The sequence below is a fragment of the Lepisosteus oculatus genome, chromosome 19 (genome assembly GCF_040954835.1).
Source record: "Lepisosteus oculatus isolate fLepOcu1 chromosome 19, fLepOcu1.hap2, whole genome shotgun sequence".
Lineage (NCBI taxonomy): Eukaryota > Metazoa > Chordata > Actinopteri > Semionotiformes > Lepisosteidae > Lepisosteus > Lepisosteus oculatus.
The window spans coordinates 10,964,352-10,988,444 of record NC_090714.1 but is presented as its reverse complement, the minus strand read 5'-3'; the positions used below and the strand labels follow the sequence as shown (position 1 = coordinate 10,988,444).

General features: G+C 40.9%; 1 protein-coding gene across 1 annotated transcript; it reads right to left on the bottom strand.

Annotated features, from left to right (window-relative positions):
- Positions 1 to 258: 258 nt before the first annotated feature.
- flii (FLII actin remodeling protein) lies at positions 259 to 23,823 on the bottom strand. Its single transcript, XM_069180633.1, has 30 exons — positions 23,506 to 23,823; positions 22,461 to 22,571; positions 22,289 to 22,360; positions 21,311 to 21,391; positions 20,196 to 20,281; positions 19,066 to 19,227; positions 18,567 to 18,670; positions 17,755 to 17,930; positions 17,212 to 17,369; positions 17,029 to 17,113; positions 16,732 to 16,879; positions 15,911 to 16,044; positions 15,355 to 15,567; positions 15,005 to 15,184; positions 14,820 to 14,902; positions 14,338 to 14,412; positions 13,646 to 13,729; positions 12,614 to 12,785; positions 12,079 to 12,183; positions 11,750 to 11,941; positions 9,623 to 9,811; positions 8,836 to 8,975; positions 7,750 to 7,963; positions 6,358 to 6,512; positions 5,396 to 5,456; positions 4,096 to 4,224; positions 3,805 to 3,911; positions 3,183 to 3,288; positions 2,824 to 2,889; positions 259 to 2,148 (listed from the first exon to the last, which is right to left on the bottom strand). Exons 1-30 carry the CDS (start codon positions 23,566 to 23,568, stop codon positions 2,014 to 2,016), a joined length of 3,786 nt encoding a protein of 1,261 aa, XP_069036734.1. The 5' UTR covers positions 23,569 to 23,823; the 3' UTR covers positions 259 to 2,013.
- Between the last annotated feature and the right edge of the window lie 270 nt (positions 23,824 to 24,093).

The window sequence follows — 24,093 nt, the reverse complement described above, 5'->3', positions numbered from 1 at the left end:
GTCTTTCATGTCCAGAATTTATTTTAAATAAATCACCCGTGTGTTAAGGCTATGCAGGAGCATCAAATGGATTGGTTAGCCCTTGAGCAGATTCACTGCAGCCTTCTCCCAGACATTTTAACAGCCAGCAATACCCTTCTTCCATAACCTGAACCACTGGAGCTGGGAGCCTGTGCTCTTGAGCAGATATTTTTACTGAAATTGCAGGTGGTGATCAAGCAGGGTCAGGAGGAGTTCAAAATCAAGCGCAAAGCTCACTGAAAGGTGATGTGCAATTTTATTTTTAATACAAAATACATAAATACAGACATTTCTGTCCTCAATAAATCAGATATAGTGATACAGTCTCCACAGAAATATATGAGGCAAGTGCAAAATAGGCTCCAGAGATTCGGCAATAGGAAAACGAGTGTAATTGAATATGGCTAGGGAAGTGAGACGACAGATTATAGACAATACCACAAAGAAACAATAAAAAACCCCAAGCAAAGAAAATCTAATCAGAAACTCAGAATAGCCGAGCTGATCCGTGATAACACAACAGCTGTAGCAGTGCAAGATTTCCATCGCCCAGAGTAAAAAAAAAACGTTTGCCTTCCTGTAATTGTATCTGCCTGCGTGATCGAAGGGCACCTGCGACATCTCCGCGCGTGAGCAAAGCTATTCTTGTTTATGTTGGCACCAAGCCCCTAAAAAGCTTTTTCTAAAAATACCTCATCTCTAAATATATTTGCCTGACAATGTCACTGTGACAAAATAGAACAATAAATGTACAGTATTCCTTATTTCATTGTGACGTGCAAGCCCTTGTAAAAAAATAATCGTCCGTTCAATTACGTCAGACTTCCATCAATAGCTGTTGATTTTAATTTTCTTCTGTGGTCGACCTGAGTTTATCGTCATCTGTGTGCGTTTGGAACACTACCCCATCCTACCATTTCTCAATTACTGAGCAGTTCCAGAGCAAACAGTACATTTAAACTAATACATAAAGTCTCTTAATTACCAGCATATTCGTTAAAAAAACATCTAAAATCACAGCTATTTTTGTATCACTGAAAAACCAAAGGGAGAGCCCAGCATGATTGGCACAGTTTTAACCCATTACCAAAAAAATTGTTAAGCTGTGCAACTAATTTCATAACTGAACAAAACACACTCATAAAGCACTTCTCAGGAAACAGAATTTTACCTTTACAAAATAACAAAGCTGCACCAAATGGCAATGATGTGCTGTTTTAAGGATTTAGACTAGAGAATACTATGGATATTGTGCTTGCTCTATGCAGATTTTTCCTCCTAATCTTTTCACTAAGTTTTTTGGTTAAGTAAAGTACATTTATATGTGAAGGGAAATATTAGCATATGCTATTACCATATGCTCATCAATACCTATATAGTCTAGAAAGACATGTGAAATACGATTTAGAGAGAATTATTACTATTATCAAGTAATCATATTAGATAAAAGTCATTTCTTTGATTAAAAGTCTTCGGTGTTCCAATAAAGCAAAGTCAGAAATACTTTTTCAATATACAATCCTATGGCTTGCCTGAAATCTATGCAAAGCTAAGGAGTTTTTATACTAAGGTAAATGCGATTTAAAATACATTTTAATAGTGACTTCTTAGATAAAATGAAGTGTTTTGTAAGCTTAAGGTACAGACTTGGTTTCTATACATTAAACTATTACTTTAACAACTTTGATGCTTACATATAAGCCATCATTATTCATTAGACTATGCCTTCAGTGCAAATCTATTGAACAGAATCTTAAAAAACTGTCCGATATATCGCTTAGTCAGGCAGCAAAATATGCAAAAGCTCTTGTGGGAAGCTTGAATGCTGGATTACAGTACACTCTATGAAGTAGCAGCTCAAGCCAATACATACCGTATTCTAATTGTGTTTCACCCAAATAACTGAGCTCCTTCACAGCCAATAAGAACGAAGCACAAAGTCACATGACCCTGGCCAACCAACCAGAAGTCAGGGTGGCCGTGGCGGGATTCTTATGCAGGCGGTTTCTTGAAGGAACTCCAGGCGTGAAAGCAGCGAGTGAAGTTGTGAGGTTCGTTGCTTTTTCGCACAAGCCGCAGTTTCCGGGGGTGCTCCGGGTCTTTTGACCTCATGTGCTGGATGTAAACCTACCGGAGAGAAAGAGTAACTGTGCCTGAAACCAATCACTGGCAAATGAATTGTTGGCATCACCAGAAATCCCAAGTCTCCCGGAAATCAGCGCCTCCTCCCTGACTGCCTCAAGCGATCCATAATCTCTCGGAAATCACCCCCACCCCCCGCAATTTATTCTGTTGACACCCCCAGTCCGAAACTCATCAACGAATCGGTTAATTATATATAATATGACCTTGAGCCATCCGAGAATCTGCTCAAATCTGCAACGCAAGGCCCATCTCTGAACAACAAAGGTTTGCAAAGAAGTACAAAAAAGTATATATATATATCATCAAATTATTTAATTATATAGTTGTTGGTTTTTTTTTTAAAGGGGGACGCCCCCCCCAGTCCACACGTTTCCACAGGAGGTATAATCCCCCGAAATCAATTTTTCAAAGTTGGGATGTCTGCTTCACCTTTTTTGTTAAAGAAACTGGTGTTAAAGAAAAACAGAGTAATGCCTTCAAGACAGAAATAAGACTTAGATGCACTAAGCCTTTTCACTTTTCTTTTTACACAGACAGGGTTGCTTTGAAGGTATCCTCTCAATTTGTTTGCTTAATTAGCCATTAGAAATTAGAAATCAGAAATCAGAGCGCTGGGTTCTCAGCGATGTGATGGCACACGAACCGAGTTGCTCTTACCTGACAAGCTTTCAGACTCAGCTTAATTTCCACCTGACTGGTCTGCGTTCCCACCCACATGTAGACCTGAAAAGCAAAGGCAGTACAATCAGATCAGTAACTGCTGATTCCCTCTTGCCCCACCTCTGTCATTTCTGCTCGTTTCAGCTGAGCACATGCACACAAACCAGATGCAAAGCAGCATAATTCATTGTCAATTAACCTTCAAACTGATGGTATCTGCACAAGTACTGTAGACAAATGATCCTACAACAGTGCATCAACTACGGCTGATTTATAAATATTCTGTTCCGTGTTTAAAGGGAATGTGCTCTTTGCTTTGTCAGGTGTTCAAGTCTAAAATCCTTTCAAATGCTCACTTCTTTTCCGTTGTCCAGAAGCATGATGTCATCATCAGCGAGGTCATCTTGGCAGAAGTCCGAGCACTTCTCAGACACGGAGAAATAGCCCTTTTCATTGGAGCATCTAAAACAAGAGCATGGACACCGAGACTGAATTCATCTTCAAAGACACCATTCTCAATAGCTGCCACAAAAAGTCGAATATGCTTTTACTGGTTTCACGCATCACAGGTCAATGCAATTTAGTTTTCTTCAACATAACAGCTTGTTAATCAAATTCCTGTGCTGCCTTCAGAATATTATAACATACTTTCTTAAAAGATGAGTTCTGAGGCTATACACACAGAACCTAATGGCAGCATCTGTGCCAGAAAACAATGCTACATAGTTGATTTGCTGAAAAGAATACACAGAATTCTGAACTCATTCATGCACACATTGATTTTTGGATTTAGCTCCACAATTTTTAAATATGCCTGGAAAAACAGTTGTAATAAACCATGTGTATAAGGTTTTCACCAACCTACCAGAAAAAGCATTAGAAACCTATTTTGAAAATATTCCCATCAAGGATTAATCATTCTTAAGCGTGCGGCCAGCCATTTTTACGTTACGCAACTTTGAAATCACCACAGCTCACCTGAAGAGTCTCGCATATTTCATGTAGTCTGCATCCTCATCGTAGGGCTTCTGGGAACCAATGCCAACCCAGAAGAAGTTCTCAGGCTCCTCCCCTTCATTGATCACCTAGAATTGAAGTCAAAAGGTCCATACGACTCACTCCTGCTCCAGGGTGACAAAAAAAAACTAACCATGATGCCCTAGGATGGGCTTTTAAATTGCTCAACAGGACAAAGCTCAAGGCATTTAACAAAGTTGAACACCATGAAGAGGTCTGCAGTATGAAGTCCATCAGATCATTCCATTTTACCTGCTTGCTGTAAGTGTCATCAAACATCGTGTTCATGATGTCTTCAGCCAGCTTGGCTTCATCTGGGTCTGCGGCTCTTCCCACCCACGTGTACACTATCCCTTGATTATCCGTACTCTCAAACGGCACCTAAATTACAGAGACTTTAATTATAAAACGATGGATATAGACAGTTTGTTGAAGAGATCTTGAGAATACCGATAACCGGTGTTCACAGCTAATACAAACGTTACATCAAGTTTAAGATGTAAACGCACGATGACAACAGGAACCTTGCGTCAATTTCAATAATGGAGTCGAAGGTGAAACAAGGTCCTGTTGACAGATAAAACAATGTTGAGATTTTGCATTTATAGGAGAAGCCAAAGGCCTCTACTACTCCACAGAAAATGGAACTACGAGTCCTGAAAAATATTTTCATGAACTGTAAGTTTTTTCCTCAGAGACATCTGGATTTCCTTAAATCTTCCCAGAAGTTTCATAAGTGATAGTTTCATATTCACACAAGACAGTTCTATGGATATGCATGTTATTGAACACTGGGGGTAAACTGAGAGGCTACTGGAACAAAAACGAAGGATTTTTGTTTGAAAAAAAATGCTGAATGCAAACGAAAACAAAAATCAGGGGGATGAAAAGTATGATCTAGGCATGATCTAGGAACTACTTCCATCTCTAAGCTAAGAGTTCAATGTTGTAAAATGTGGTACAGACAGGTTGAGGATGGATCAGTGTTAGGTCTCCAGAGTTCTCCAGTTCTACCCCAAACTGGAACAGATTCAAAACAGAATTTGTTTAACCAACTGCCTATCTTGAGAAAGCAACAGCTGCATCCACCTACATCTGCTGGTGTGACAGGTCAGCCCCTGCGCACAGCAGGAGGGAGTTACAGACCCTGGCTCTTGACAGAAAGAAGGCAAGGAAATCAGAAACAGCTGGCCGAATTTTTGTGGTCGACTTAGGAAATGACATGACTAAATAAATGATTTGCATGGAGCAGAACAAGGAAAAATATAAACATCTTATACAAAATGTAATGACTGAACAGATAAGAATTTAGCTTAGAAACAAAACACTGTTCTTGATTTCTTTCATTCAGGCTTTACACATCTGTCGTTTTTGCTTAAATTCGGTCATTTTAGCTTTACGGACAGAACATTCTAGAAATAATTTATTAGTGTTGAACTGTGCTTTTATTAAAAAGCTTTAGTATACTGCCATTGCATTCAGCATTTAAGTAAAAAAGGACCCTGAACATATAAAGTCCTATATAAATACTGACCTGAAACACTTAACATACCTTTAAAATGAAACAGAATTCAGAGTTGAGGTTGCTGGAGTCTGTAGGAATCTGGATTGTCCTAAACAATAAAATAAAAAAATAAGACACATAATCCCTTCAGGTGTGATTTAAGATTTTAATTTCACAATGTTTGCTTTTGTGCTTTCCACTGTGCTCCACTCCACTCTCTCTTCCAGCGTTTTCCCTCTCAGCGGTGACCAAGAGTGAGAGTCCTAAAAACTGGGACTAACTGACACCTATATACTGTAGCTCTTTCCCCAGTCTATACCTCTCCTAATCAAGGACACTTTTTGTATTCCTTCTCTGTGACTAGTTGTACGTTTGTATTTAATGGCACATGCTGCTGATATTTTTTGTAAATATATATAGTACTCATTGTACTGCAATGATTATTCAACTGTATATACTTTGAAATGTCAGTGAAATTTGTTTTTATCTGTAGGTTTTTTTTCTTTTATTTTACTGGAATTTACGTTGATACCTGTGCCAAGAGAAATTCGTTGTATGTTTTGTTCTTGGCAAATAAAAACATTTCTGATTCTTATCATAAACACTACAAAACATGATATAACAACATGTACAATAACATACAGCAAAATAGAATATCACTAATATACCAGGACCACTGTTACTGAGCATCTGCAAAACATCCTTGGTATCTCTCAAATACCTACTGTTTTCCATTAGTTCTATTTCATTATTCTTAGCGTTTTAATGAATCATAGTTTCATTATGAGCCACTGAGGATCTGTCATACAATTTCACACTACAGGGCCAACAACATGATTATTTAAAATAATTTATATTCTGTTATTCTTTGCTTACATTATATTATATGAGGTAGAATATTTGTAACTGACATTTTTAAGCCTTTAGTCATTTTCTCTAATTATGAAAGGAAAACAATCTACACAGAAATTTCCAGATGTTGCCAAGAGTCCAGCTGTTGTCCGGCTTACCTGGTGCAGAGAGCACTTCCATTTGTCCTGATGTGGTACAGGCTGGGCTGCACATTGTTGTCTTTCAGTTTTCTCTTCCCTTTGTGCACTATGAACTTCCTCTTGAAATGTGAAAGAAACTTCAAGTTTTCTTGCTGCTGAGTCATTCGCACAACCTGAAAGTACACACACAGGGGCTCATACAGTACATCGGGTCTGCAACATGTAAAATTTAAGGAAGGATGTGGAGTAACATTTTATTGAGTACTTGTGGATGCCCAATCCATATTAAGGTGAAAACAAATCACAGTGTTCTCCTCGATTTTGGAACATTTCGGTTCTGACATTCACCTCCAGTACCATTCTCAGGTACAAACCATGCGGAAAGTGTCATTGTAGTAAGATATCGCAAAAACCTTGGTTTATGAAAAAAAGCACTCCTTAAATATGGACTTTGAGATTTACCTATCTGTGTAGAATTTGAGATAAAATGTAAAAAGTGAAAAGACTAATTAAAACTCTTTCATTTTAAGGTCTTGATGTCTATGCTGTGTTTCATTTTTTAAATCAATGATCTACCACCACAGCCTGGCTCTGGGCTGGGAACAGTACAGAGATCCAAGACACTAGCTCTACACATTTACTGGATTTCAGAACCGGGCAAAAAAAAATTGCAGCTAGACATTCTGGAACAAAAACCTTGCAGAAGACCTCTCACAAGTCCTACTTAGATTTCCGGCTGTGTACAGCCCATAACATTCTCAAATATTGACAACACTCAGCTCTTCAAGAGTAGTTTTAAAGTTATCATCATTTGCCCTTCTTCAGATTTGTAGAACATCAAAACCTTGACCTCTTTTCAAAGAACAGTCCGATTCTGCTTATTAACTTTCTCCCAATAACTAAAACCATAGTGGGAAAATAAACTGAGGCCCAGGCATCGGTTTATACCATAAATGTTTTCAAAATAAATTAATTAACCACACTCTTCTTTTATGAAGGTCATTCAGATTTCTCCACAGAAAATTGAGTTGTTTCTCTGTGGTTATGCGCTTTCTAATTTTCACTTTTGAAATGGTGGAAGCCAAGAAGCAAGCCAATTTATCATGGCCACTCCTATTCCTTTGCTTGTTGATGTGACTGAGAGTATTAATTCATCACAAATGTTAGAAAATAGTTTTGATTAGCTCACCAACCCCATCTGCTGAGGAACCGGGGCGCTGCAGTATGAGCAATGAACTGTCTGGGCTACCAACACAGCACAATCTTTAATTTTAGCTCGTAAAAGCTGGACTTAATTAGAGTAACGATCCCGTATGTCCGAGTATGCTGTAACCAGCTCCAGCAATGGAGGGCCCTGAAACAGCAGGCCAGGCACACAAAGTAAAAGGCTCGAGGGACGTTCTCACTTACCTCCAGCTTGCCAGGGAACAGACTCTCGAATTTCTTTTGGAGGCTGAAGGTGAAAGTCAGCCAGCCCATGTTGGAGGCCTCCCGGCCCTGCCAGAAGTAAACCACGCACTGGAAGTCCTCCTCCGGCTGCTTTTCCTCCTCCTCGGCCTCCTCGTTGCCCTTGTCTTTGTCTCCCTTCTTCGGATCCTCCTCGTACTCCACGGGCACCCAGTACCTGTGCAGAGCAGCCGACGAGACCAGTTCAAGGCCCGGACCCGACGCGGCGCAGGGGTCCAGACAAGTTGGGGGCCCTGCACGGCCACTGCCCACTCGGGATCATTACACACTGTATGACTAGACACGGCTGGGGAAGGTTTTAAAAGCGGGCCTAAATCAAGTGTAACGTCCCGCAGAAAGTCAGTAAACGAGCCTGTACTTCAAACTAGATTCAAGGCTAGTGTTCACTAGTGATCATTCCAAAAAGAAAACAGGCAGAAGATTAATATGAAGGCGACTATCCCGGTACGAAAGATCATGAGTGCTCAGGAGAATGTTTTTTCCGCAGTTTGTACTATCTCAACGTTATTCCTCCTAAAGAACAGCATACTGATGGCTACATTTGCATGCTGAACGCAAGCAAATACTGTAAGCTATTTTTGTGTGTCTGACTTTAGGAAGGGAAAAAAATGTGGGAAAAGGCATAAGAAACACCTTCTTTATCATAATTGCTTAGACTTCTATAGCACTTCTCTGGACACTCCACTCAAAGTGCTTTACAGGTAATGGGGACTCCCCTCCACCACCACCAGTGTGCAGCCCCACATGGATGATGAGACAGCAGCCATAGTGCACCAGAACGCTCCCCACACACCAGCTATCAGTGTGGAGGAGAACAGAATTCACAGATAGGGATTATTAGGAGGCCATGATTGGGAAAGGCCAATGGGAAATTTGGACAGGACGCCGGGGTTACACCCCTACTCTTTTCAAGAAACGCCCTGGGATTTTTAATGACCACAGAGAGTCAGGACCTTGGTTTTGCTTCACATCTGAAGGACGGCGCCTTTATATAGCACAGTAAATTTGCTTAATTCAGCTCCGATTCACCTGCAGAGGAAGACGTAACAGTCCTGTGTGTGGAAGTGCCCAAATTCTTCTTCTGGCAGCCGGGCGAACTTCTTTCCTTCGAGAACAAAACCCTCCATCCCATCCAGGTCTTCATTCCACTCCTCCATCATCTGCTCTGCCTGTGGACCAACACGCACACATCGGCACAATTAGAACTGGTCCGCGAGAGACGTTAAAATCACATTAAGCACTGCAAGGCCTTGAAAGCCGTCACACGTTTTAAAAGTAACTATTCATAAACATGGCTTTGCTTCAGATGATTAATATCCTGGCCTTAACAGGAACCAGTAGTTTTCTTCAAGCTGCTATGGTTCATATCTGAATGAAAACCATCTTGTCTTTCTTGAAATATGGTTGAGTATGTTTACTGTGCTTATCAAAATACCATATTTATTATTATACTTTTATAGTATATACCATATTATAGTACAAAATTTCCATCAAAACAGATGTATTACTATTTATACACATTTAGAAGAAAAGAATACAGACATCTACTGATAGTCTAGGCTAATATGTCTACTGATTAAATGTTTTCGGCATCATTTTTATTAACTGATCATCTGCAACTGACCAATATTCACACGAATATGTCCGTTGCATAACCACTAATCCACCTATATTAGCGAAAGAGCTGGACGCTGGTGATGAGGTAACTTCTTTACTGTCACGACTAAGTGAGTTCAGATGGAAGAAAGCCCTCTTTAGCAATAAAACAAGGTTTGATTGCTTTGATGACAGACGTGGAGAATGTCTAAGATCACACCTCTGCAAGGGGCATGGGAGGCTGTCTTGGGAGGAACAGGGCTGTCAAGTCGGCCTTCATCTGGTCCTTCTGCTCAGCGTCCTTCTTCACTTTCCCAGTTAGGCCCTTGGTCTTCAGGACACTTTCCGCATTCCTGGTGTAGTCAACCTTCAGCACATCATCCCAGTTCTTGAATTTGGACTTGAAAACCTATATGAACACAAGAGAGGGCGGAAAAAGATCCTGATACAGTCACAGAGCTGCTTGCACATGGTCTAATTTTTTAGCTCCGTTTTATTTTTAAATGGTACACACTGTTGATTCACTTTTCCCATTTCAAAAATGATGAGAAACACAGCAAAACATTCCTTTTAAAATCGCCTTTTTCTCTATATCAGCATGTATATCCTCCCCTGTGATTACTTGACACAGATGGGATCAGTGCAATTATATTCATTTTGTTCCTTTAATCAAAACAATTTACCCTTGCCAGAATTCTGTAGAAGTGCTAAAAAAAGACTGAAAATTAAGATCATTTCTGGAAAACGTGCCTCCCTTTTAAGAAACTCTAACAAAAGACCGGTTCTTACCACAAACGTACTCAAATGGTCATGAAGAAAAATAAGTCACTACTCTTCTTTTGTACTTTTCGGTGATGAAAAAGCATATAATGATTCTTGCGATATCTATTTGTTTAACTCAGATTTGAAAAAATATTAGTATGTAAACAGTAAACAAAATAACTGAGGAAATAGAAGAACTTCTGCTGGAACTGTATGCCACTTTCAGCGTGGTTTCAGCATGGAGCAGATCGAGTATTTACCACTGCTTCTAAATCACTAAAAAAAAAAAATGATCAGTGATCATGTGTTCAGTGACAACAAAATATTCCTGAATTGTTACTAACTAGATGAAAATATGCACTTGCAACTCTGATAGTTATATGTTTTACACTGGGTGGTATAGTAGTTCTACCATGAACAATTATGATAGAGACAAACATTATGCCCAAATTTGCCAGTAGAATCTATTAACAATAAGAACCACACATACAGTATGGCTTGTGCAAGCCAAATGCTGGGCAGCTCCAATATGTCTAGAAAACTGTGCAGACTGAAAGTCCCTGGACAGGTTGCGGCCTTCATTAGAGCATTCTCTGCTACTATGAACCAATTACAAGCCTGTTGCTACGTCAGTCCTGGAACAAAGGATAGCCAAAGAAGTCAGTTTTATAATCCCAAGCCACATACAGTGAACTCCTTCTCTCGGATTGAGAGACACAGGTGGGCAGTGACCTCTAAGAGAGATGCCCAAACAAGATAATGAAATGGCAAATTCAGAGGTGAGTAGCCGGTCCAACAAGACCACCGCAGTTTATCAGGAAGAAAGACAGAGAGAGTTCCACCTTCCTACAAACAAAACAAAGCACCAGCACTGCAGGTTAACTCTTTGTGTACTGAAAACCAATAAAGCTTTTCTGAGCATTAACTGTCAATCTTTTGAGGTGATGAGTCAGGATAACTTTGATTGTAGAAAGTCAGGACTCAGGAGGCTCGCAGTCTTTGTAAATAACTTGTTTGAGTTCAGCATTATAAATCAATTTATCTAAGTTTGTGCCTAATTTAATCATCTTCTTACTGTGCCAAAGAAGCAAAAAAAAAATCACAAATTGATTGACCAGTTTTCATTCATGCCTGTGGGGGGGGGCTTGTAATCTAGAATTGGGATTTTTACCTCTGCTCCCCTCAATTCATAACAATACACTCAATACCAAGTCACGGATGCAGAATGATCAAACAAATGACTGACAGACCCAACTACACGCACACATTAAAGAGGTACTCTTTAAATAAAAAGATACAGTGAAAACAAACCTGTTAGGACAATTAACTAGTCATGGATGCACAGTAAGCAGAAATATGCTGAGGACTTGCTCTCTCCATGTCTTAGCGAATCAATGGCTTCACATGCAAGGTCTGTCTTTAGCCTAGAGCTAGGCTTAAAAACTTGGGAGGAACTCAGGCCCCAATAACCAGACAGTGGAGAAAGTAAACTGGGTGAACTGATCACAGGGCAGGTGCCTGACCTTTCCCAGAGACCAGGTTCAAGTGGTCCCCTGACGATAGGAGACGCAGCTGCAGCCCGTACCTGGCACTCGGCTCCCTCCAGGTTGCGGATCACCATGGCGTGTTTGGGCCGGTGCAACATGCTGCACACCTCCTGCCCCAGCTTCAGGGCCGCCGCTCTCACCAGCCGGGGGGACTTGCGTCCGATCCAGATGAACACGTCGGACCAGCAGTCCAGGATGTACACGGACTTGGTGTCCAGGAGACTCTGGACCTGCGTTCATGAAGAGATCTCGATATCAAGTTGCACTGACATTTCCAATGATTGTAAGCAAATACATAACGTGGCACAAAATAAACAGGAATGCAGTCTTTGTTGTTGCACGTGACCGTTAAGACTTTGAACAGTACCAGTCTCATTTCTGGAACAACATCAAGCTTGAGTTTCTCCTTATGTTCCACCGACAGTTTGTAGTTGATCTGCGGGAGCTCTAGGTAGCCCAGGCCAAGACCAACCTAGAAAGGACAAAAACAAAGCAATGAGGCTGCGATGAATTCAATTGATGAAGAAGCGATTACAGAAACAAAAGATGAATTCCTGAGCCATCATTCATATTTTGTGAATCACGTTAAGGTAGAGTTTTGAAAAGTAGAGTGGGAGACCCATTTTCATTTTCTACTTTAGCAGCATAATACATCTTTTCAGGCCATAACCCACCTGGTACCACTCAGTAAAATGTGAATTTGGTCCCATTTAATTCCAAGGTTTATCAACAACATACTGGATAGCAGCAACCTCAATATCTGGCTGTGCACACATCAAAACTTAAGAGCACGATTGCAGCTCTCAGCTTTGGATTAATAAGGTTACGGCTGACGTACAGGTGTCAACAATTTGTGGAAACTGTCAACTAAAAAAAATCAGGATTAATGAGTCTGCTTTTACCTTGTAAAGTTTTGGCCGAACCGGAGTGAAGTCATCTGGAACATGCTTCTTAATTTCCTCTGGCTGTCCTCCCAACAGCTCCCAGAATTCTGGCGTTTCCTGGTTATGACCCAGCAGTGTGATTTCTGCCTTGCCCTTTCTCTCATTCTTATTGATCTTCTCTGCAAACAACCTACCCAAATGGACACAAACATGTAAAAAAAAATAACAGGAGGGCACTTGAACTTTCCCTGCATATCCTGAGTCAACCAACTGCGCACATGGTATGAGGATGTAAGGTATATAACATCAGAATCTCCCTTTTAATTTTATATTTACATGAAATCACGTTACAATAAGTATTATGAATCTGTTTTGCACGTGATTGTTTTCAGCACTCTTCAAAGTCACTTTCGTGACATGAAACCATCATTATTTCTTATAAGACAAAAAACCTAAAAACGTGACTTAGTAGCAACAAATATTAAGCAGACAGGTCTTTTTTAAAAAAAACTATATATAATGGGTTTTCTCCACTTGCTATATGCAGCAAGCGAACCTACACTGCACTAGAATTGAGCAAGGATCTTCACACATGCTCCTCCTTCAGCCTCCAGACTGATCCTTTAACACACTGCAAGCACCACAGTGCCTTACAGTGGCTTTAACACCAGCTGGGGGAACAGTAAGAGACCCTCTCACCAATAGTGTAGTGTCTCCAGGAGGAGTCAGCATTTCTACAAAAAACAAGACGGTCCTGGCCTCTCTACCTAAGTGGCACACAAAGCGTATTCCAGCCATAGCTGGTCAGCGACATAACTCATGCTTGAAACATGACTGCCTGGGGCCCCACCTGTGCTCTCAGCAACCACCTTCATTGGCTGTAACACCCAGCATAAATACCACACTGGGTATTTATAGCGTACATTTGATTCTTTTCACTGCTAGCCCTGCAACTCTGATCTTCAAAAGGCTAACTGAGACCACATTCCCTTTTAAGGTGGAACTCCGAAAAGAAAAAAAGCACCTCTCACTCGGAGGTAACTAGTGTACCTGGCTTTGGTGGTGTTGCTCAGTGTGGCCTGAGCTCCGCGCCACACAAATATCTCCAGACCATTATCCAGCATGAAGACAAACCTGGCAAATGGACAAACACAGTGTTCCAATGAGCATAGAAAGGAAACACACGATATACCCAAATGCACACTTAACCAGAAAGGCAACAGCGATACAGAAGCCTGCAAAGCTTTGCAGCTGTTGCACAAGAGAAACAGTAGACGCTGTATTTAAGAGCAGGAACACAAGCAAAATGAATTCCTAATAGTACTTCAGGATCTAGAAACACTTTCTTACAGAAACGTCTGAAAACACAATCATCCTGTGAGCATATCTGATCCAACGCTTGAATGTAATATTCCAGTGTCAGGAATATTCCAATAATAATAATAATAATAATAATATTGTAATATTCCAATAATCTGGAATGTATCATATTCACAGTCTTTTTTTTATGAGATCATAAAACCAGTGTGCATTAAAAAGTACAGCTTAGACACCTCCATATGATTTTATTCTAAAATCCCTCTAGTCTCTTTCAACAGAATATTTATACTTCATAAGAGGTTCACACTGTTTTTAGAATGCACAATGTTAATAGCATTTCTGTAGTTCATTTGGCCGACTACTCTTCAGCCTCCAGCACAAATACCATTCTAACACTGAGTAGGAAGGATTCCAGAGCTCACCGTGGGTCCAGAGAAGATGTTTTCAGCGCAACAGACTCCAGCCTGATGTTCTTTTTGCCATATACACGAAACAGCCTGTTTGTAGAGGAAACAAGCCCGTTTTTAATCAGACAAGTTTAAAACCACCGAGGTTCTTAATTATGTGCTTAACACAGCAGTTCATCCATCTATCCATTTTTTTAACTGCTGTAACATCACTTTATTAACCCTTTACAATTTCTTGCATTAGGAATTGTCAATTTATCCACAATTGGTCACGAGGGAACTGGAGCCTATCCTGGCAAGCAACGGGCACAAGGCAGGGTACACCTTGGACAGGATGCCAGTCCATCACAGGGCCCACAGAGACACAGACACACACCATGGCAGATCATTCTTCCACCAAATAAAAAAAGTCATTAAAACTGTAATTGCATATTATTTTCAATGAAAAAACTCCATTCATCCATTTTTATCACACTTTAGGAAAGATTTCTTTTTACCTCGTGACATATTGCGAGTCTTCCACAGTGTAGAAGCCACTGGCTGTCCCTCCCTCAATGTAGGATATGTCGTTGCCAAAGACCTATCAATGAAAGGTACATCAATAAGGGCGTCTATCTTCCTTCAGAAAAACACAAGCACATCTACACCTACACAACAGAAAGGGCTCTGCCCCTGTACTTACTGCACTGAATTCTTCACTTTCTTCGCCCATCTCCTCCCGGATTGTCCTGCACTCAGCCCCCAGGTAGTTCCTTAGGTTAACTGCGTGGATGGCAGAGCAGGCCTTCTTATCCAGAGTAGCTTCCTGTCCAATCCAGTAAAAGATGTGCCAGTTCAAGGAGCTGTTCTCATCTAGAAAAGTCTGAAAAACAAAAACCCAGACACACGTTTGCAAAACAAAGTAACATGGAGGACAGAATTGAAGTGCTCCCCAACACCTCCTTGTCTTATTTAGGACTCTTGTTATGACTGGATTCATAAAAATTAAACCCTTTAGCCAGAGGAGGATGAGGTTCAATATTACGCCGTTACCTTAAGTACGATGTAACAGTCTGCCTCGTAGAACTTCCCATGAAAAGTCTCATCGACCTGTGTGGGGATGAAGTTCTCTATTTGCCACACAGTGACTCCAGGGATGTGGCCTACATCCTCCATGAAGAACTCGGAGTAATCCAGCTGAGGCTTCTCCAGGTTCTTATCCCAGCGCCGTGTCTTCAGGTCACCGTATTTCATATCTCCGTTCTCCTGGGAGAGGGAGAGATAGAGGACAAGTCAGGCCTAGAGGCAATGTCCTTTCAAGACTGCTCACTCAGGTGCTGTGTCCACATCAGAAAAACACCATGTACTTGGTCTTCCCTCAAAATATGAAACATGAACTTTGTGAACTCATTTGGATTTTTTAACTTTTTAATTCCCAATTATTTTTACAGGGCACAGAGTTTAGATGAAGACCGCCTGGAACAGGAGACTCTTTAAATAAATCACGAGATAAAGCTACAACACTGGACCATATACTTAAGTTTTTAGCACGCATTACTTCATAAATGTATTTCCGAAGTCTCGCTGTAGTGCTGAGGCAGGGTCTTACCTCAATGGATTTGTTCTTCTCCTGTGCCACATCAGTCATGCCCTTCAGCACCTGCTTGGCCTGGTCATCCTGGGACGAGTCTTTTCGGCGTCGCAGCCGCATCTTCCTGGCCATGGGGTCTCTGGGACTGTTGCCTAACAAGAAGTGAAACGGTAACAACATCACAGAACGTGCTGCAAATAAACTAGCTTCAGGTAGACTACAGTGCCGGGGAAATGGTTATAGTGAGGTCTACATTGGCATTAAGACAGATTGGATACATGCAAAAACATCTGTGGATTTCAGTCTTTACTCATTAGCAAGTGGCACTGTGGCTAAGGATCTGTGCCTGTGGCTGGAAGGTTGCCGGTTCAAATCCCGCGGCCGGCAGAGGAATCCTACTCCGTTGGGCCCCCGAGCAAGGCCCTGAACCCCAACTACTCCAGGGGCGCCGTATAAATGGTTCTGACCCCACGCATCTCTCTCCCCGTCTGTGTGCCCGTGTGTCTCCTGGAGAGCAAGCTGGGGTATGTGAAAAGACAAATTCCTACTGCAAGAAATTGTATGAGGCTAATAAAGTGATCTGATCTTAAAATGGTGAAAAGAATAAGCAGCTTCTGGAAGGAAAATTGCTCTGAACATTTCCATCGTGAAAACGTTTAACAACTGTCCCAGGTATCTACAAAAAAGAAACCTTAAACATTTTTTTAAAAAATGTCGATAGTCCATGTATTGTTAATTACACTAATATAAATGAGACCTCAGGTTGGAAGCTATAGGTCCTCCAAGCATGGCCGACTTGAGCCCCCAACGACAATCGCAGCACAACGGATTGCTTTTACCTCCTCCAGCAGCCGCCACAGTGGCTGGGGAGGCCCCCGCCAACCGCAGCTGGTTCTGCAGAGAGAAGTCGATGTTGTACCATTCGGCTGCTCGATCCACAGGCTTCGGGGGCATCACGAGGTTCGGGTTCTCTCGAACATCCAGGACCTAGGAACAAGACAGGAAGCTAAAGAGGTAGAAAACCTGCCTATGTGGTATAAAGGTTGAGATTCATAGTACGGAGTTCAATATTTAGCCAGCAAACAGTATACACAACAAAAGACAACAAGGAGAAAAAAAAAAAACTGTACTCTTACCTCAAGATCTGTGAGGAAATGTATAGCTTCTGGTAATGTTACAAGGCGATTTTTATTAAGGACCAGCTTCTTAAGTTTCCCACACCTGAGAGACAAAATTAAGCGTTATATCCACAGCTCTCTGGAGATCACAGACCAGAAAGTCTGTTTACCGAAGACGCTACAAAGTAATTCAACACTCACCTGCACAGACCTTCGGGAATAAGCTCTAAATTGTTGTTTGCTGCCATGAACTCCACCAGGCTGGCTAGCTTCCCGACGCCTGATGGGATACCATCGAAATCCAGCTTGTTTGAGTTCAAATACAGCTTTTTCAGCTTGATTAACTTGCAAATTGCAGACTGTTGGGGGAAAGATAACAGTATCACTTATTTTGTCCGTTACAAGTACTTAATTTATAAAGAGAAACATACTGAGTGAACATTACAAATAAATTCCTGCATTTAGCTTAAAACATTTTGTAAGCAGGTTTAATTATATCAAATCCATATAACAAAAGTATGCAAATTCAAGTTAAAATAAAAGAATTTTAACACCATAAAATTACATAACCTCCCGAAGTCTTAGCTAACCTATATAAACCCTTTTTTTACAGTGCCCATTAAGGACAAAGAACAAAACATCAACAAGTCCTAAAGACGAGATGTCCTTTGTGAAGGTGGAAGCACAACACATCAACAGGAAGTGACATCAACTCTGAACATAAATCCACATGAGGCTTCTTACAGGCAAAGATGTGAGCTGGTTTCTGGACAGGTTCAGGGTCTCCATCTGCGTCCACTGGTCAATGCACAGAGAGAGCTCAGAAATCTGGTTGCTGCTCAGATTGAGACGCTTCAGGCTGGACAGAGTGTAAAGGCACTCCGGCACTCTGGTCAGGTCATTGCATGACAGGTCAATATCTGCAAAATCAGAGCCATGTGCATGCCTCACTTATAGAGTATGAGCTTGTGTAGAGCTTTTATGTAGCTTGTACCACATCACAGTTAATACTCATTTTCTGAAAGAGAAAATCCTGACGTCACAAGATAAAACTAAAATAATTAAAAATGTTTATATGGACACCTAAACGTCTGAAAGAAGTGTTTGAGACTTAGATGAAATAAGTGAAGTGATAAATGCATGAACTAGCATGAACCAAAAAAAATCTACAAGATCCAAAGTGTTTATGGTATCATATATCCTCAACAGCTTCTGGAAAGAAAAACTAAAAATATTTGCTTGTGCAAACAAAGATGTTTTTTCTAAAAAAAAATACAGAACACTGCCAGTGGAAGATGTAACAAGCCAAGAAAAATTAAACATTTGTGTCTCGCATGAACTTGGTGAAGATACTCTATGATTTATGCTTACAAAGAATTTCCCAGGGAAAAAAAAAATCATTTCAACAACTTAGCTTCCCTTAATGAACCCATATACAGAAAAAAAAGTTAAGTTTACATGAGGACGCTTAAAAATGGAGTCAAACTTTTTTTCTCCCAACAATGTTTATTCTGTTTTCTAGTCTCTGTTGATGAAACAGTCAGCAGAGTCTTTACCTTGCAAATTTGTGAGGCCCTCAAGGCTAGTAGGCATGTTGCTTTGGGTTCGCTGAGTGTTTCTTAAATGGAGAGTCTGGAGAGCAACCATAGCCGGTAGCTGTCTGCACAGAAAAAAATATTTACGCGTGAGCTTCAGTTCAAATCTGGAACTCTGCGTCTTAAAATGACTAGAATTCATGCTGAAACGTTCCAATATAAATTAGTTTCTTTCCTTGACAAAAACAAGTGTGAGAAGGCTCCACAGCCAAAATGTCGTTTTTCTTCTCTTTGCAGGATGGAATAAACCTTTACTTGTTCCCTTGCAGCCTACGCATGCTGACATTGCTCCCTACTTAAAAAAACATAATATATACATAGATCCTAACCAATCTTAAAGGAAAACTGCACAGCTTGAATTAGATTGAATAACTGATTTTGATTCGGCAAGCTTGAATGTTGGTCTTCACATCCTGACGAGAATTAAGCATGGAAGAGAAAATGGCTGTTTCCTCCTTACCTCAGCTGTGCGTGCATGAGAGGATTGTTGTTGAGTATTAAGGTCTGCAAGTGAACCAGGCGTCTCATTTGAGGGGGCAGGCTGTCCAGCTTATTGTCACTCACGTCCAGGTACAGCAAGTCGGTCAGGTTAATAAACAGCTGATTTGGGATGTTTTCAATGCTGAAAGACAATAATTCATTTAAGAACGGCACAAACACACGAAATAGATTCTGACAGCTGTTGGTTAAAATAACCTACAAAAGTTAATACTGAAAATAGTTCCATCTGATGGCAATCAATACAATGCCAGTGATAAAATGGGTTTTTGCCTACATGCAAAGAAATCCCTTGGTAGGTAAACATAAGGTTTTATTCTTTAGTTTTACTGTTCTTTACCCTTCTGCTCCTACTGTATTCAGTATCCCCCATCTACTGTCTCCTCTCATTGTGCATGCTGTATTTTTTTCATCGTTGCTCTTAACGTTCTGTAAAGCGCTTTGAGAAGCCACCTTTTAAGGTGCTATATAAAATAAAGTTTATTATTATTTTATGGAAAATAGTGAGTAACTCGTCCTTAACTTCATTTCTTCGATAATGTAAAGGCACAGTTGGATTTGGACTCTCAAAAAATACTCAAATAACATCAAAACCGTTCACCATGAGAAAGTTAATTAACCAGTTCCCTTCCTGGGGACTTGATAGTGTGAAAAGAGCAGAACCCTTCTCAATCATAGAAGTGTAAGAAGTCTCACTCGAGGGGACCATTATTGCTTTTAAAAACAGATCGAGCAATCAGTGTTCCAGCCAAAGAGAAGGAACAGTGAGGGGCATGATGGGTAGGATGGGCAAAGGCAGTATGGACGTGAGCAATTTGAAATTAGAGATACAAAAAAGCCATGTCCGGCTACATAAAAAGGTATAGAGAAAACAAAGCAAGGATATTTAAAATTTAGCAGTTAGAAGGGATCCCCATAATGCAATTAGTCAAGTCGGTAAGCTGCAGAGATGAGGAATGTGATATGAAATGTCAGGAAGATGCCTTCTCCTCAGCATTGCAGGTCTTGTCATAAAACCCTGAACATTTTTTTTTTTAAACTTTCCTCGTTCACAAAAACAGTCAGCTTGCCTGTTGTCAGGCAGGGACACACCTGTTGTGACTGAGGTTAAGCACCAGCATGTTCTTGGAGTTCTCCAACTCCCGAGGAATTTCAGTCAGCTGGTTATAACTCAGATCCTAAAAGAGAAAAAAAAGACTAAATAATAATGACATTATTATACAACACATTTCGTTTGACAGCTGTTTCAATCTTGTTTGGGCACACTTTCTTTTCCAACGCAGAATGGACAAGACCAACTTCTCTGCCATCTCTGATCTAGGGAAGCAGTGTGGAGTAGTGGTTAGGGCTTAGGACTCCAGACCGGAGGGGCTCTACCCTTTCCATTCAGTTTGCTCCAGCATGGATATTTTCCAGATCAACATAGGAAATTTCCAAATTTGTTCTCAACTGACTTTGATCTGGTTTAATAAAGGATTTTAAAAAAAACTTTTTTTAAAAATACCTAAACATTTGGTATTGCTCATAAAAGTCTGTGGAAGCCTGGAGTTGAAGCTTATTTCAAGAAACAAGTGAATGAGAGGCTCAAATCAAGCACCTTCTAGAAACCAAGCACGCTACATGAACTAATGCCTCCGTTCATTGGAAACGGAATGGTTTCTGGGGGAAGGGAGATCTTCACTTTTAAAACATCTTCATCTTTATAGGCTGATCCTATCTTTCAAGTGGAAATACACAATCTGAAAGCCCACTGAGATATCGGCATTATAATGTTTTTATTCTTGTGAATTTCTCTGCTAGCAGGACAGTACAATAACAATGAGCTGAAAATGTGAAACTTTGCCTCCCTTCCGGCTCACAGACACTAATGAAAAGTCTACTGGACAAAAACCGAAAGGATTTTCTTTCAACCAGAAAGGAGAACCAAAAATAATTTCCCAAAGTTGGTTTTTAGTTCTGGCTGTCTGAAATGCTGACTATACAGAGAAACATTTACCCCTAGGTATTAAAGAAGAAGCTCTGATCAAAATAAAGGAGTTGGTGAATAATTACACTGATACAGATGGCAAAACAGATTGAGGGAAAGTTACTAAGGGTAAAATATAAAGAGTTATTCATTTGATTTATGATATATTGCTCCCCTTTAAGTTAACAGTTACGCCAATGACACAAAGACATCCAGGACACGAAGAAACAGGTTTACATACCAGCACTGAGAGATCATCTAGCTGAAAAATATCATCTGGAACTCCAGAGTTTTTCAGGTTGTTGGCTCGGGCCACAATAGCCTTCAATGGGGGAGAAAACACAACATGTGACTTCACAGCCTTTGCACACACAAACACCTGCTTAGAGGCATCGCGATAGCCTGTCAGAAAGCAGAATACACAACTGATTCAGATAGATGCCTGAACATTTTGCCTAACCAGAAATTAGACAAACGCAGACCTCAATCAAGTTCACTAAACAAAAGCTGTGCCTTTCCACATTACCCCCCCAAAACCCTGATAATCCTAATGGCACATGACTTATTTTACAAAGTTTAGAAAGCAAACAAAAACTGTCCCCATTTTTGCACAGAAGATAAATGTTCCAACTTCCATCCAACTGAAATTATTCTTCCTTCGGTTTATATTAAATCTATAATGTAGAAATGCCCGTTCTTATCTTGTTTTAAGAGGCAAATGTTATGAAAATACAATCACTCAGCCGCAGAAATAAGGCACCACATATCTATAGTGCTGCAAGGTTTTTTTAAAAGTGGAAAGTCCACTGATTAAGCCCTAGTAGAGACTCCTCCCCAACCCATATTTCATGAGGAATAACAACAACCAAGAACTAAACGTATTGGAAAAAAAATGTTTGTTTAGCATTAAGTCATAGCAAATTTGTCTGGACTCCAAATGAACAGAAAAGATGCTTCCGAACACCATTTATATATTTTTTTCTCTAAATGTAAGAAATTACGTCAAGAATGATTACGATGCTGGACATCTGAGGAGAACTGAACCTGGCAGCCTCCATTCCTCTCGATATTTCACGGTCGGCTCCATTTCTCTCTCGTTTTAAAGGATGCGCTGGAGACGACTGTCTTTGACTGAGCTGTAATCAGTCTAAAGAACCTCAAAGAGAAAGGTCTGGAGCAGCCTTGGAGCTAGCACAGTTCCAGACCAGGCTCTACTCACCCTGAGGCAAGGGAGACTCGACAGCTCTCCATGCAACGTCGTGAGGCTGTTGTGGCTCACCGACAAATGTTCCTGTGCCCAACGAGAAAAGTCCATTCAGTGAACACGAGCATCCTTAAACTACAGGACAGGTGGCTTTTTTTTCAGTAGCACCCGAAACAAGGGAGATTACCAGTTTCTGGAGGGAGGCCAGCTCTTCGGGAAGGTAACAGAGCCCAGTCCTGTTCAGCTTCAGCCATCGGAGACTGGTCATAGACTTGACGTGTTCAGGAAAATAACCTCCCTGGAGACAGATCAGCAGAATCAATATTAAGCCCATTCAGCAGAAGAGAAAAATAAACAGCACCTAATTCTGTCAGGACCACCGATATCCCACTCACAACACCAAAGACAAAGCTGAGAACTGTCCACATCCAGTCCTAACTCACAGGTCTTTCTGTAGGACAATAATAGTTGGATATACATTTACAGTATATACTGTACTTGGAGTGGCTGTAAAGAAGACAGATGGAATAACCAACATCAACGTAAAAGCACTTTATAGCCAGTCGTGTGCCTGGCACACCTGTGTGTAAGCGGAAGCTACACAAGGGTCTGTCTATATATTTGAATCTGAATGTTATTTCACAAACTGCGATTACTGAGCCGAATTAAACCTGCGGTTGTACAGTTAACAACGAAAAGTAAATGTATGTAACACAGAGTCTTGGAAGGTTAAACCTCGCCCTACAGAACACAGAATTTTATTCAGGCCTCACTGAAACGTCTTACGTCCAGTCCAACTCACACCCTCACCATGCCACCACTGTATCTCACACTTATGACTGAACTGAGCCGGGTTTATTCCTGTAAGCTTGAACGGATAAAACGCGTGTGACAAAGCCAAACACTGAAACAACTCAAAAACGCCAGATGAAAAAAGAAACTCCCAAACTCCAACACACAGGATCATAAAAACGGCAACAGAGCAGGATCAAAACCCGCTCTGCTGTCATCTAGGCGCACCAGCCCGCATCAGGATCTATTCTTGCTAAATTACGGAAGACCGAGAAGGGCCTAAGACCAGAGCTTCTGCCTGCAGTGCCCTCCGACACCTCGTAGACGCCCAGTGACACTATCGCAGTGTTTCACGACAGAACACCACCATCCCATAAAAAAAGAAGGAATCGAAAGCGGTGCGTGTAATCCGTTGGTTTTTGTTTTCGCTCAGTCCTTACCTTGAAGTCATTTCCACTGAGGTCTACCCCCCTTATGAAAGGGAGAACGCCAGTGGCAGCCATTGCAGTTACTAAGTGCGTCTGAACGCGTCTCTATTTCTGGGTGTGTTTTTGCCGTGAAGCTTCGCAACAGCTGGTACTGAATACCAACCCTCCCCTCTGAGAGAGAATGGTACCTCCCTCCGATCGAGACAGCACCCTTAATTGTGATCTGGGAAGTGTTTATCGCTTAACCCTGTGCCGGAGTTGTGTGTGTGTGTCAATATCAAACGCTTCTGTGCTCGTTAACTCTTTTCGCTGCACTATGGCACAAACAACGTTAGGGCTCCTGCTACTCGCACAGCGATATGGAAGTATAAACGACGTACTCCCAGTGCGTCATTCTAAAGTTTTTAATTTGGCAGGAATCACTCACATCTAACAATGTTAAAAGTGATTATTCGTAATTTTACAGAACCACCAGTCATTCCAAACACCTCCTGATGAACAAATACACATTTCGCCCCGGATTTGTTTTTGCTGTCATTCTGCAAACGTGTAAGAAGCATTTAAATCATAAACATAAAGATCTAAGAACACAGTGTTAGC

What these genes read in the sequence shown, in the direction of transcription:
- flii (XM_069180633.1), bottom strand. Translation starts at nt 23,568, where the DNA reads ATGGCTGCCACTGGCGTTCTCCCTTTCATAAGGGGGGTAGACCTCAGT. An exon ending in ATTCCCGAAGGTCTGTGCAG is followed by an intron (nt 17,114 to 17,211) that starts GTGAGTGTTGAA and finishes TTTGTCTCTCAG; the next exon opens with GTGTGGGAAACTTAAGAAGC. An exon ending in TGTTCCCTGGCAAGCTGGAG is followed by an intron (nt 6,513 to 7,749) that starts GTAAGTGAGAAC and finishes GTGTACTTTCAG; the next exon opens with GTTGTGCGAATGACTCAGCA.